The following is a 13,611-nucleotide window of genomic DNA, read 5'->3' as shown; positions in this document are numbered from 1 at the left end:
TAGCTGGTAGAGGACGACAATCCAGAGAGCAGGCTTTGCAGCCAGGTGGGCTTAGGCTGAACCCTGTCTCTGCCACTTGCCGGCTGTGTGACCTTAGACAAGTCACCTTACCTGCCTGGGCTTCACCTGCCTCATGTGTAAAACGGGGATAACCCCCACCTCTCAGGCTCGCAGTGAAGATGAGATGGTAAGTAGAACAAGCCTGGCAGAGCACCCGGCACAGAGGAGGCGGTTGTCAGGGATGGCAAGAGAGGAGAAGCTGGATTGACAGCCCACCCAGCAACCGTCCCAGCCCCAGTCACCCTGGGAAGCCTTGAAACCAGGAACACACAGAAAGGGTCAAGAACAAAAAATAACACAGGGCTTTTATTTGCTCCTGAACTCGGCCGCTGTGTGGTCTGAGGGTGCCATGCTTTCCCAGAGGCCCCGGGGGACCCCTCACTCAGGGGTGCTGGATTTTGGTGTGAGGTCAGACTGCAGCCTCCGCCCCTCTGGGCCTTGTCAGTCCAGCAGGCCCAGCTACCTGCCACTGGGGCTCGGGACCAGCAGATCCCCTGAAACTGGAAAATGGTGCCCACCTTCTTCGCAAGGTGGCTTTTCACAAGGCGTTGGTTAAAATATTGCACTTGTAAATTAGGAAAACTGATGAGGCAAAGGTTTCCTATTACAGGACGAGGTGCCAAGCATCCGACTGCTGCTTAAATAAATAAAACTCAAGGCGGGGGTCTGAGCTGTGAGTCTGAGTGACCCCCCCGGAGAGCCCCAGGGCCCAGGCCTCGGCCCCCTGCCCACCAACCAGTTCTTTAAGGAACTTGGTCATTGCGAAGTCTCCGCAGCAGGAAGCAGCAGCTCCAGGTCTGGCTCAGCCAGGGCCCCTAACCTGCCAGGGCCCTTGGGCCCCCTCGTACCAGGGCGGTGGGGGCCCAACGGGGCCAGTCCCTCTACTCCTCCAGTGGCCTGGGCCTCTCTTGGTCCAGGCCTCTCATCCAAATGTCCGTCTGTCTGTCCGGACGCAGCCTCTGGGGGCTCACTTGCCTCCTCTGTGGCAGGGGTAGGGAGGCAGGTGGGGAGGGGCCCAGCCCGCCTGGCGTGGGCGCTGAGCTCTGCCCCGGCGGCCCCTGAAGCGGGGCGCTCATCTTCTTCTGGTTGACGAGGTCCAGGTAGAGGTCTGAGCGCAGGAAGCGTGGGTACGAGTCCTTCTCCATGAGCCCGAAGATGCGCTTCTGCGCCAGGTCGAAGCAGCCCCGCGTGACGCTCTGCAGGTTGTCCTTGGTGTGCTCCCGTGTGTACGAGTCCAGGTTTACCTGGGAGGCAGAGGGCGACATGGTCAAGGCTGCCTGCAAGAAGCTGCTCCTAGGGGCCAGGCGCCAGGCCAGGACCTGCCCAGCCTCTCACCCCCAAGCCCTTCTGCTCCACATCTTGAGGTTCAGACGGGAGGCCCGCAGGTTAGCGGAATCGAGTCCTGGCTCGGTCACTTACTGTAGGGGTAGTAGAGTTTACAGGGCCCGAAATCACCGCATCTAGGGTCAGGCTGCCCAAGTTCAAATCCCAGTAGTGCCACACCTAGGTGTGTGGCCTTAAGCGAATCACTTAAGCGCTCTGAGCCTCAAACGTCTTCTGTATAGGGTAGCGCAACAGTACATTCCTCAGACTTCCCTGGTGGCGCAGTGGTTAAGAATCCGCCTGCCAACGTAGGGGACACGGGTTTGATCCCTGGTCCGGGAAGATCCCACATGCCGCGGAGCAACTAAGCCTCTGCACCACAACTACTGAAGCCCATGCGTCCTAGAGCCCACGTGCCGCAACTACTGAGCCTGCATGCTGCAACCACTGAAGCCCACGGGCCTAGAGCCCGCACTCCACAACAAGAGAAGCCACCGCAATAAGAAGCCCGCGCACCGCAACAAAGACCCAACGCAGCCAATAAATAAATAAATAAAATTAATTATAAAAATTAAAAAAAAATAGTACACTCCTCAAAGAGTTGTGAAAATTAAGCATGATCGTCCATATTAAACAGACACCGCTGGCACACAGGAAGCACCCAATACCTGTTAGGCTCTCTGAGACTGTCTCCTCATTTTTAAAATGAAAATAATATTAAAACTTATTTTACACGTTGTCATGAGGGTTAAATGTGAGAGCTCATACGTGAAGGGCTTAGCACGTGCCTGGCACCCAGCAGCACGTCGACAGTGGCCATTTCTGTTATCAGTCAGGATTCCGTTCTTCCCGGGGCCCCAGCCTGCTTCCTCTTCAACCTGGCACATGGTCCCTAGAGTCACTCTGGCCCTTCCCCTTCCCGAGCTCCTCTCTGAGGCTTCCAGGCACCCCATGGGCATGGGGATGGGGGCCCTCGGGCCCAGAGCAAAGCCCCACCTCCTTGCACGCCTGGATAGCGATGTACTCAGCAAAGATCTTCTTGGCCTTGGCCGCCATCTTGGACTGTGACTTGACCTTCTTGAAGTCCTCGCATGCGAGCCAGAATTCCAGGTTCTCCTCGCTAAACTCAGTGCGGAGGAAGGCTTGGAACACCGCTAGCCCATCTGTAGGAGGAGCAAAGATCCTGGGGTGAGAGGCCAAACCAGCCCCTCCTGTCCTCAGGCCCCCCAGCTTACCCTCCTGGGGCCTCTCAGGTGCAGCTGCTGGGATCTTAGTAAACTGACCCACTCATGAGAGCCAGGAACCCTGGGATATGGTCCCACCACTGCCATTGCCTCTTTGTGGGCCTTGGCCAGGTCACTCCCCATCTGTGCCTCAGTTTCCTCATCTGTCAAATGGGGATCACCAGCCTTATCTCCTGGAGCCCTGTGAGGATGAGGGGTTCCCACCCACAAGATGGCAGGCGCATTTGGCCCAGTGTAAGCCCTCAGTACATGGAAATGTTTATTGTTATTCTGGGAATATGGGTCTGAGCACACAGGTCCCAACGGCCTCTGGCAGGCAGTGCCAGCTCCCATGGACAGGGAGGGGCTGGCAGGAGCCGGCTCCAAGGCCAGTCCAAGGGCCTCGGCCTTTCCCAATGGTAGGGACACCTAACTGGGCCCGGGGAAAAGGGAAAGGTAACCTCTGCAGAGCCGGACGCACTCTCTGGGCCTGGGAGAGGAGGAAAGGAGGAGGGGGGAGAGACACAGGGAGGGAACAGGCCAGCTGGCCCCCACTTACATTTGTGGACCAGCAGCTTCTCCAAGGATTCGCCCCACTTGAGTGCTTCCTCTGAGGTGGGCCTGAGGGGTGAGGCAAGGGGCACAGTGAGGGAAGCGGGGCGGCTAGGGCTGGGTGACCTCTGTCAGCTGCCTTGGCCCACAGAGTAGCTTAGCCTGGTTGGGGAGCCCAGGAGGGGGCCCACCCCCTTTCTTGGGGCCGGCATCACTTCTATCCCCACCTCTGCCCCTCCCTGGTCATCCTTCCCAGGACAGCATCTCCCCATAAGGGCTGCTTATGCCGGGTACCAGGCTCCCACTACGAGAGCCTCCATGGCCCCAGAGCCGGATCAAGCCAACAGCCTTCTCTCCTAACCCCACTGCTAGCCCTGCTCCCACAGGGACCAGTAAGTGTCTGAGGGGGGCCCAGGGGGGGCAGAGAGGACCTACTTGAATGACTTCGTCACTTTGTCTGCCTTGCCCGCTGGCTGGGCCCCAGGGGATTCGTTCCGCCGCCTGAAGATGCCCAGCTTGTTCTTCATGTCCTTGGCTCTGGAGACAGAAGCAGAAAACGGGGTCGGTCAGCCTGGCACACTCGGCCACCGCAAATTCGGGGTCGGGAGGGTGAAGGCTGGGGTGAGGGGCACCTACTCCTTCATGGTGTGCCGCCTCTGGAGGTTCCCGTTCCGCGTGAGGTACATGCCTCGGAGCATCGCTGTAGGGCCCCCCACCTTGTTGCCTGGGACGGTCTGCTGGGAGCACCCTAGGCTCCTGTTCCCAACCCGAGTCCCAGGCAGCAACGGTGCGGGCTGTAGCCGAGCGCTCGCTGGGATTCCAGCTGGAGGACTGGACTCCCAGGCACAGGCTGGGCTGGGACTCAGACAGGAGGAGCCAGGAAATGGGAGGGACCAGGGCCGGAGCAGAAAAAAAATATCCCTCCTGGCCAACCCTGAGAGGGAGCCTGTGAAAGGGGCATGTGTCTGTAAGGGGCGGCCTCTGGGGCCCGCCCAGGCAGGAAGCCAGACCCATTATTTGTGACTGGCCTCCCCGTTGCCATGGCAGCTCCCTGGGAAGGAGGAGAAAACAAGTCAGCAAATTGCTGGGAGGGAAGGCAGGAGGGAGGGGGAGGCTCTGCCCACCTGGGTGGCAGGACTGGCTATTTTTAGCCAAGAACCATTTTTAGCCCTGCCATTCCCCCAGGCAGATTTCAGCCCTGGGCAAGCTGCTGGCGAGAAAGGGGTTAAGTGTCTCATGCTCATGTTAGCCTCCCCCTGGTCCCTAGAGCCCTACTCTGGGCACCTCCTAGAGAATAGTTCCTGCCAGAAGACAGCTCAGCCTGTCATTGGCTTTGGATACATCCATCCATGAACATGCAGAATGTCCCACAAAGTTTCAGTAGTTTTAAGCTTGAATAACGTCAAAAGTACAAATCCTGTAAACTCTCAAAAACGTCATTTGAAAGGAATTAATTTTTTCCTGCATATTTAGCCTTATGACTTTTGAGTAATACATTTTTTGTTTTAATTTTTGATCTCTGTTCTTCTGATTACAGATGAAAAATGCTGACTTAACCAAAAATTAAATGCGTAAAATTAAAAATGTGTTATCAAAATCACAAAGCTAAATAAGTGTAAAAGAAATTTGAATAATTGAACTTTCAAATGTGTTTTATAAGTTGGGAGCATACTTCTGAAGTTATTCAAGCTTCAAAGGGCACTAAGACCTATGGGACACCCTGTTTAATGAAGGAAAGTGGTCCAGGGTGGAGGTTAAAAGCTACAGTGCTGCAGTAAGACAGTCTTGGGTTCAAATCCCAGCTCCAGCAGTTACCAACTGTGCCCTTTGTCAAGTTACCTAACCTCTCTGAATGTCAAATTTTCTCATCTGTTAAACACAGGTGATAATAGTACCTACCATCTGACAGGGTTGTTTTGAGGCAAGGAGAAAATGCACAGAAAGCTTTAGCACAGTGCCTGGGGCAAAAGTGCTCAGGCCGAATTCATACTTGTCCTGAGGGTCTGGGACAGCTGATTAGAGATTGGGATCCTGCTCTAGCAGATTCCAAGCCAATGAGATAAGGCCAAGGAGTCCAGGGACTGGCAGCCCTCTGGTGAGGATCAAGGCCCTCGGAGAGCCCTGGCGTGGCGAGGAGTGAGAGAGCCTGGCTTCCTGGGGCACAGTGCTCTGTCTCAGAGGCCCTGCTCCTGGCCCGCTCCCGGGGAGCAGAAGCTTGCCTGAGGTCCAGCCTGCAGGCTGCCACCATCCACCTGGGCTCCTTGCTGGCTCAGAGACCACTGTGTTTCTCTGTGGCTGGAGGAGGCTGAAGCCCCTGCCCAGACAAGCCTTTCCTCCCACGTGCACAGCTGGGCAGACTCACAGCTGCAGGGCACAGCTGGAGAGGTCCTCGGAAGTCCCTGGTTGCCACACGGGCAACTCAGGAAAGGATGGCAGAGCTCAGAGGTGCCTCATGTGTCCCCATGTGGGCCCAGAGAGCAGAACAGAGACCCACAAGAGGAAGCTAAAGGAACACTTTCCTCCAATCAGAGCCATGAAAAGATGGAATGAGTGCCCTCTGGGGAATGGACTCCTGTCACTAGAGGCTCAAAGGCTACTTAGCTGGGGTGCTGTGGACCTCCTTCAGGGTGTTCTGCGCCAGGCTTAAAAATAACAGGCTCCATGGGAATTCCCTGGTGGTCCAGCAGTTAGGACTCCATGCTTCCACTGCAGGGGGCCTGGGTTAAATCCCTGGTCAGGGAACTAAGATCCCATAAGCAGCACGGCGAGACCAAAAAATTAATTAATTAATTAATTATAACAGGCTCTGAATAAATAAATACATTTTAAAATATATGTATATTTATATATACTTTTAGAGCCAACATGCCAGGTTTCAGATCTCAACTCTACCACTTCCTTGCTTTGTGACCTTGGACAAGTAACTTAACCTCTGTCTGCCTCAGTTTACTCACCTGCAAAATAGAGTAAATAAGAAAAAAGAAATGTAAAATAAAAATTATGGTAAAGGTTAAATTAGATAATATATGTAGTGCACACAGAATAGTGCCTAGCACAATAAACATGAGTTATTTTTATTATCATCCCAGATTCTAAGAGTCCTTGACTAAGCTTTTAAGAATGTGAACTTCAGTCAAAAGGCAGCGCCCACTTTGAAAGAAGGCTAGAGTTGGTGGAACAGGGCAGCTCCAGCACCCTGGATGTCCACCCTCTGCTGCCCTCCACTGCTCCACCCCCGGGAGCACCACCCACGGCAGCTCTGATGCTGCCTGGACCGGATGGTTGGTGCAAAGAATTATTTTTGTTTGTGCATTTTACCTTCCCTAGAAAGTGTGACTGCTCCTGGCTGCAGAGTGAGAGAAGCCTACAGTTGCTGCAGGAAACTGGAGAGGGCAGGGGAAGCTGAGGAAAGAGTTTCTAGGGAGTGGACCCCAGCCAAGGTCGAGGTCAGGGAAGAAGGTTGCAGGAGGCACCTGGGAAGGACTCCCGTTCTCCACACACACACACACACACACACACACACACACACACCCCGGCCCAACTGGTGCATAATAGTGGGCACTACAGGACCTGGAGGGAGGGGGTTCCCTCTGTGGGCCACCAGGTGCCTCACTGCCTCCTCCCATCCCTGCCCCCCGCAGTCTCCAGGGCCCGAGGTACAAAGAGACCCGAGAAGAAACCACTCACGCTCTGTTAATGAATGAGCACCTCTAACCTCCGAATCGAATCGAAAGTATAAATGGTCGCGGGAGCGGGGTAGGGGGGAGCGGGGAGTGGCCAGGAAGGTACCGGATCTGCTCTCTGAGCCAGCAGCACCCCCTTCTGGCAACGCCCAAGACTGCTAGCATGCAAGAGCTCAAGAGGAGAAAGGGGAATCCCATGACCACCTGTCAGCCCTTCCTCAGAGGGAGCAAAGAACTTGTCGTGGTCACTTGGCCACTGCCTGGCTTAGCAGCTGGACAGGGCCAGGGCAGCTTGGTTGGTTGCTTCTGCTTGGTTCCCTGTGGCTTCCAGATACTAAATCAGCACCTTGCCTCACTCTGAGTGGATGCTGAGGGCAGTGCTGGGTGGTTAGGACCCTGGTGACCTTACCCTGGGGCCGCTGCTAAGTCCCAAGATCCCGTTGTTCACGGGTGTCTGTCTCGGCAGGACTGGGTTCAGCCCCTTCTCTCCACCTCCACCCCTAGGCCACTGGGCATGGGGAATAAGCCAGAGGGCAGAGGACGAAGCGGGGTGCAGGGAGCGCCCCCCACCCGCCCGCCCCGATCACTAGGGTGAGGACAGGGATCTTTCCAACGTACAGGTTTTTGCTCTTTCTCTTCCGGGAGGCATCATCATCGTCCCCAGCTGTGTCAGCCCCGCTCATCTGCAGAGGAAACACAGACACGTTGCAGTCTGGGTACCCAGGGGCTGCTGCCTGAGCAAAGAGAGGCTCAGGGATCCAGCAGCTCCTACAAACCACTCCCACCTCCATGCTCCCATCCCTTGAAGAAGAGGGGAGGGAGGGAGACCCCACTACAGGGAGCAGTCTGTCCATGGAGTGTGGCTGGCTTAGCAGAGCCTCCACCCAAAGCAGTCTCCTCCTGATACACAACTTGTGCGGGAGAAACCAGAAACACAGCATTCATGGCAGTAGGGCAGGCCAGAGAGGAAGCTTCAGTGAAGATTCTACTGTGTGACTTAGCCAATTGCTGTCCCTCTCTGAGCCTCTAGTGCTTTTAATTTCAAAATGGAGATCATAATGAGTAACCAACTCAGGATTCTGAGGTTTTAAAGAGACCTGGGATTGGTCAGCAGTGTGTTAAGTAAATTATCACACAGGAGAGCACCTCTCTTGCCTTAAAGCTTTCCATGGTTCCCGAGTACCCTCGAGATAATGTCCAAACTCCCTGACATGACATGCAGGGTCTACCATCTTAGGATAACCTCAGTTACAACTCCTTTGGTTATCTCTCTGGAGAGCCTGACCCCTACTCCAGCAACCTCTTCAAACTGCCCTCTAGTCAGAGGAAAGTCTTCACAGCCCGGTCCCCTCACCTCGGGCTTTGCATGTGCTATTCCTTCCATGAGGGATGCTTTTATGACTCTCCCACCTCCCTTTCCTCCTAAGACCCAGCCTCAGGAAAGACCTGACCTCGGGTAAGCTGCTTAAATGCCTCCTCACCTGGGAAGCCCTCCTTGGCCCCTAGAACAAGGGTGTGCCCCCTTCACCCCTTGTGAGGTCCCCACTATAACTAACATGGCCTCTTCCAAATCTGTCTCCTCTACTGGACTGTGAGTTCCCCAGAGCAGGGGCTCTGTCTGCCTTCACCTCTGTCTAGGTCACCTTGACTGGGCCTGGTATACGTTAGGAGCTCAAGAAATACTTGTTAAATGAATGAATGAATCAAGGGAGAGGGAAAGCAGGCTGGGAATGATGTGTCTTGAAGGCCTCACTGCTTGATCCAAGGCCTGCAACTTTATTCCCTGGGGCTCCATTGAGCCCACCCCCACCTGCTTGCCTTTTCCTGTGCTGTGCCCCCTTCCTGGAACACTCTCTCCTCTTCTGCCCAGTCTCTACCTCCTCCCAGTCTGCTACTCCTCGCCTCCTCCAGACCACTCCAGGCTCCCACCAGCTCTACTGGGGCCGCCCGCCCTCTGTCGCCCTGCCTGTGTGTGCCCAGCCTCCTCCAGGGGAAACCAGGGCCTCCACAGTGCCACTCCAGAGCGGGAGTACAGGAAATGCTCTGAGATATTGGAGGAGGTAGAGCTAAGGGTAGGCTGGGCTTGGACACTATGTCCTAAGATGAGACAGAAGGCCCCCAGATGTGAATCGCAGCTTGGACTCCTCATGAGCCATACCCTGGGCCTCAGTTTCCTCATTTGTAAAATAAAGGAGATGGGCTAAACCTTAAAATACTGCGTTCTCAATTCTGGCAACAAAAGTGGCCTTAATCCAGATATAGCCAGCAGGGGGAGCTACCAGCCTCAGTGGTGCAACCACCCGCGGATGGATGGATGGATGAATGAATTATAGCTTCATTCATGGAGCTCATGCTATAGGCCAGACCTCAGAATGGGCATTATCCAGACACTATCTCATTAATCTTCAGAGTCAGTCCATAAAGTAAACAGAACCTCAGAGAAGTTAAGTCACCTGCCCAAGGAGTTAAGTGACAGCCTTTAAGTGACAGCTGGAATCTAGGTCTGTCTGAATTCAGGGCCTGTGTTTCTCTGCCAGAGGACGCTGCTAGTTAAATGCAGAGGATGGGGCACATTTTGAATGTCTTCAATGAAAGACTCAGGGGAAATGCTGCCTCCTTCCTGAGAACGCGGCCCTACCAAGGTTGTAAACACGTGTGTACGTGCACTCACAGGCACACGCCCATCTGTGGTGTGGGATTCCGGATCTACAGCTTGCAGCCAGGCCTGGGTATAGATCCTGCTGCCACTGACTTTGGAGACGTTTCCTGGCCTCTCAGCTTCAGCTTCTTTAGCTCTAGCAGAGGCATGGTGACGGCCACCCAACCCGCTGTTGAGAGATTCACCAGGATAAAGGCTGGGCCCCCAAGGCCCAACCTGGCACACAGGGCGCCCTCAGTAATCGGGGACCGCCAGCATTCACAGCCCAGTGGACGCTGTCGCTGTCACCCCACGCACACAGGTCACAGTTGTGCTGGGCTGGCTGGGCCGTGCCTGAAGCCCCCATCCGTGGGAAAGGGCCGCCAGCACTGGGCTTCCTCCCATTTAACCTCAGCTTCCGCACTTTATCGGCCCCACACAATGGGCCTGGGGACCACTCCCGCCCCGCCCGGCACCCCCAGCCTCTGCACTGCTGGGAAATGGGCTCTTCCTTCCACTGCTGGGAGGGGGTCACCTCCAGGGTCGGGCCCTCACCAATCAGCCTGACAGAGGGGCCAGGGAACTCTGGCCCTGGGAGTCGGCCCCCAAAGCGGCTAGCGAAACCCCCACACCAAGGGGTGCTGTGTGCCAGGAAGAGAAGAAACTGCGACAGAGAGTCAGGGTTCTGACTTCCAGCCTCAGAGTGGCTCCCAAGCCTCCTGTCTCCAAGAGCTACAGCGAGGCCTGCCCAGGGCCCAGCACGCAAAGGGGCCTCTCCTTCCCATCTGCTTCCCACTGCCTGCTCTGCTCCATGGCCCTCCCTGCTGAAAGGCGGATGGAGGCGAACCCAGAACCACTCAGCCCTCCCTTCAGTCCAGACAGAAATCCCTGGAGCCTGCCCAGCCCCCCGGCCACCTCCAGGGACTGGAAGAATAATTATAATTCATATTGTAATTATAACTATAATAATAGTCATGGTTAAGAGTTAAATGCTAAACTGCCTGGATTTGAGGGGCTTCCCTGGTGGCGCAGTGGTTAAGAATCCGCCTGCCAACGCAGGGGTCACAGGTTCGAGCCCTGGTCCAGGAAGATCCCACATGCCGCGGAGCAATTGAGCCCGCAAGCCACAACTACTGAGCCCATGTGCCACAACCACTGAAGCCCGCGTGCCTAAAGCCTGTGCTCTGCAACAAGAGAAACCACCGCAATGAGAAGCCCCCGCACCGCAAAGAAGAGAAGCCCCCGCTCGCCGCAAATAGAGAAAGCCCACGTGCAGCAACGAAGACCCAACACAGCCAAAGATAAAATAAATTTACTTTAAAAAACAATAATAATAAAAAACTAAACTGCCTGGATTTGAATCCTAGCTCAGTCACTTATTAGCTAATTGACCTTAGCCAAATTACATCCCTTCTCTGTGCCTCAGTTTCTTTACTTGTAAGATGAGGACAATAATTGGACCTACCTCATAGGGCCGTTATGAGGATTAATGAACACGTGCGAAAGTGCCCGGTACTGGAAGTGCTCAGTGACTATAAGCTATGGTGGTTATTGCTGTTACTGACTCTATGCCAGGCAGTGTGCTAAGGTACCATATCATACTGTAATTTAACCTTCTCAACAATTCTAAGGGCTATGTGCTGTTTATTTCCCCCAGTTTACAGCTGAGGAAACTGAGGCCCAGAGGAGTCCAGTAACGTGCCTGGGCTCTCCGAGCTGGCCAGTGGCAGAGAATTTCAGGTCTGGCTCCAGAGCCCACCCATGACTGAGGGCTCTTCCGTGAGCAGGGCCTCACCTGATTTCTCCTATTGGTCCTGATCTGACTTCTGGGGCCACCTGGCCATGCCTGGCTGCTCTCTCTGACCCAGACTATCCTGGCAGACCCCGAGGAACCTTGTAGAAACACTGGAGCTAAACTCTACACTTATTTGTTTAGACAGAGGAAATAGTCCCTTAGGCTTTTTAAAAATAGGAGGCTAGAAGGTATCATCACGTCTTGGAGCTGGAAGGCACCTCTTGTCTGACCTGCAGCCTAGGTGGTAAGCTCAGTGCAGCAGGGCTGGCACCCTCGGCTGACAGCCTCTGCCCGAGCCAGTTTCCTGCAGGAGGGGAGAATGAAGCACAGCCAGGGAGGGGCCACAGCCTCCTCTCCTCACTGTCAAAGCACGACCCGTGATCCTGGGCCAAGCCAGGCCAGGCTGGGGTGAAATTCAAGGGCGGCGGCGTGGAGCTCCCCCGGCTTCCAGGAAAAGGACAGACACAGGCCCGTGGATCTGCTCTGCCACACCTCCAGGGAGCAGCCGGCAAGGCGGGGGTCTGGCAGCAGAGGGCACTGTGAGACAACTCAACCCAGCACAAGGGGCCGGCTTCAGGGGATGACCCGCAGGAAAAGCCTGGGGGATCTTTTCCTCTCTAGACCTCAGGCAGCCCATCCATAAGATGATCGTGGCCGAGTGGACCATCTCTCAGGTCTGTCTGGTTCAGACAGTCCTATACCCAGCAGAAATCACTCAGTGTACAAGAGGGAGGAATGACAGGTGAGGCGAGGAATAACATAAGGACTGTCACCCCTGTGATAGGCAGCATGCACTCTGGCCAGCCTCAGCTTAGCCACACAGCAGCACAATGACAGGCCCGAGGCCACACCAGCTCTGTCTGGCCCTCCTGGGTCTCATTCTATAACAGGATCACTACTGTGGGCACAGAGCTGTCAACACGCTGCAATCTTCTTGAAGCCCTGGGACAACTCCGTGAAGACTTAGCATTCCCATTTTATAAGAGAAAACTAAAGCTCAGAGAAAAAAACGTAACTTGGCCTAGGTCTCAGGACCAGGAGGGAGGAAACAGAGTTGAAACATGGATGCAGCCCGTCTGACTCCACAGCCTGAAGACCTCATCCCTCTCCTCTTCACCTCTTGCCTGGAAACTGATCTGTTGGCATCCATGGACCACCCCCTGGAAAGCCAGGCCCAAGCCAAGAAGATGGAAGTCACAGGAAAACCTGTCGCCTCCCCCAGCTGCCATCAACCCACACCCTGCCCCTCACCAGCAAGAGGTGTGCAGAGTCTGGGGTAGAGCCAGAGACAACTGGACAGGGTGAGGCCACTGTCCAGCTCCATCATCACGTGGCCTGGGACAAACCCTTCTCCCTAGGCCTCAGGCTCCCCACTGTAAGATGAGTACAGCTGGTCCCAGCTCGCGGCAGTGCTGTGAAGGCTAGAACGGGGAGCTGGAGGCGCCTAGTGAATGCTGGGAGGACCGTTACTACCCCTGCTATCCTCCTCCCGCTCCCCCCCTTCATCACCATCATCATCACCATCATCATCAACACGATTCCCATTTATGGAGCACCTAGCAGGTGCTGAGTGCCAGACACTTCCCTGAACGCTTTACCCGAGGCAGGCTCTTTAATCCTCCCAGCAACGCTATGAAGGAGGTATCAATATTATTTTCTGATAATACCTATTTTACTGATGAGGAAACTGAGGGACAGAGAAGGGCAGGGACTTGCCCAAGGCCCACTGCCAGTGAGGGGTGGAGGGAGACCAGGGTACCTGTCCAGCCTAGACTTCACTTCCCCCTGACAAGGGTTAGCTTCTTACTGAAGTTGGCTGTCTGGAGGGAGCAGGATATGAACGATGATGAGGGACTTGAGGCCTGGCAAGCAGAAGCCACGTGGAAGGGTAGCCACCAAGGGGCTAGTGGCAGCCTCTGAGGTCCCTGCCAGCTTAGTTACTCAAGCTCAAGAAAGGAAGCTACAGGCCAAAAGAGGGTGGGGGAGGGGAGGATGCCAGTGGGAACCTTCGGCACCCAAAGGAGGAAGCTGAGACAGGAGAGAGCTGGCCCAGGCCTGCTGGACTACCAGGTGGAAGTATCTGCCCCAAAACAGGAGCTGAGATCAGCAGATTTAGGGAACTAGAAATGTACATGAGAATGTACGTGAATTTATCTGTCTGTAAATATTTGTATTGGAGCAAGGGGGCCAGGGGACATAACTTGGAAGGGTCTGGTAGGGGCACTGAAATTGGGAGGCCCAAGGTAGGCGGCAAGCCCTTAGACTTCAGCCGTCCTCCAGAGGAGAGTGTCCAGGCCTGGTCTGAGTCAGCCTGAAGCCTCACCTCAGTAGGACAGA

General features: G+C 55.0%; 1 protein-coding gene across 6 annotated transcripts in view; it reads right to left on the bottom strand.

Moving 5' to 3' along the window:
- Window positions 1-339: 339 nt before the first annotated feature.
- Window positions 340-13,611, bottom strand: part of RGS3 (regulator of G protein signaling 3) — a 162,396-nt gene continuing 149,124 nt past the window's right edge. For 5 of the 6 annotated variants that reach the window (XM_049711818.1, XM_033427397.2, XM_049711819.1 and 2 more), the window contains 5 exons: window positions 7,460-7,524; window positions 3,594-3,695; window positions 3,166-3,227; window positions 2,380-2,546; window positions 340-1,304 (listed from right to left, as the gene is read on the bottom strand). In XM_049711818.1, coding sequence (XP_049567775.1) covers window positions 942-1,304; window positions 2,380-2,546; window positions 3,166-3,227; window positions 3,594-3,695; window positions 7,460-7,524 — 759 coding nt within the window. In that variant the 3' untranslated portion in view covers window positions 340-941. Of the gene's footprint in view, window positions 1,305-2,379; window positions 2,547-3,165; window positions 3,228-3,593; window positions 3,696-3,794; window positions 4,201-7,459; window positions 7,525-13,611 lie in introns of those variants that run through there. The other variant, XM_033427399.1, reaches the window with a different exon arrangement.

This window comes from Orcinus orca, chromosome 6 (genome assembly GCF_937001465.1).
Source record: "Orcinus orca chromosome 6, mOrcOrc1.1, whole genome shotgun sequence".
Classification (NCBI taxonomy): Eukaryota; Metazoa; Chordata; class Mammalia; order Artiodactyla; family Delphinidae; genus Orcinus; species Orcinus orca.
Note: the sequence above shows the minus strand (reverse complement) of the source record. Positions and strands in the feature narration are given on the sequence as shown.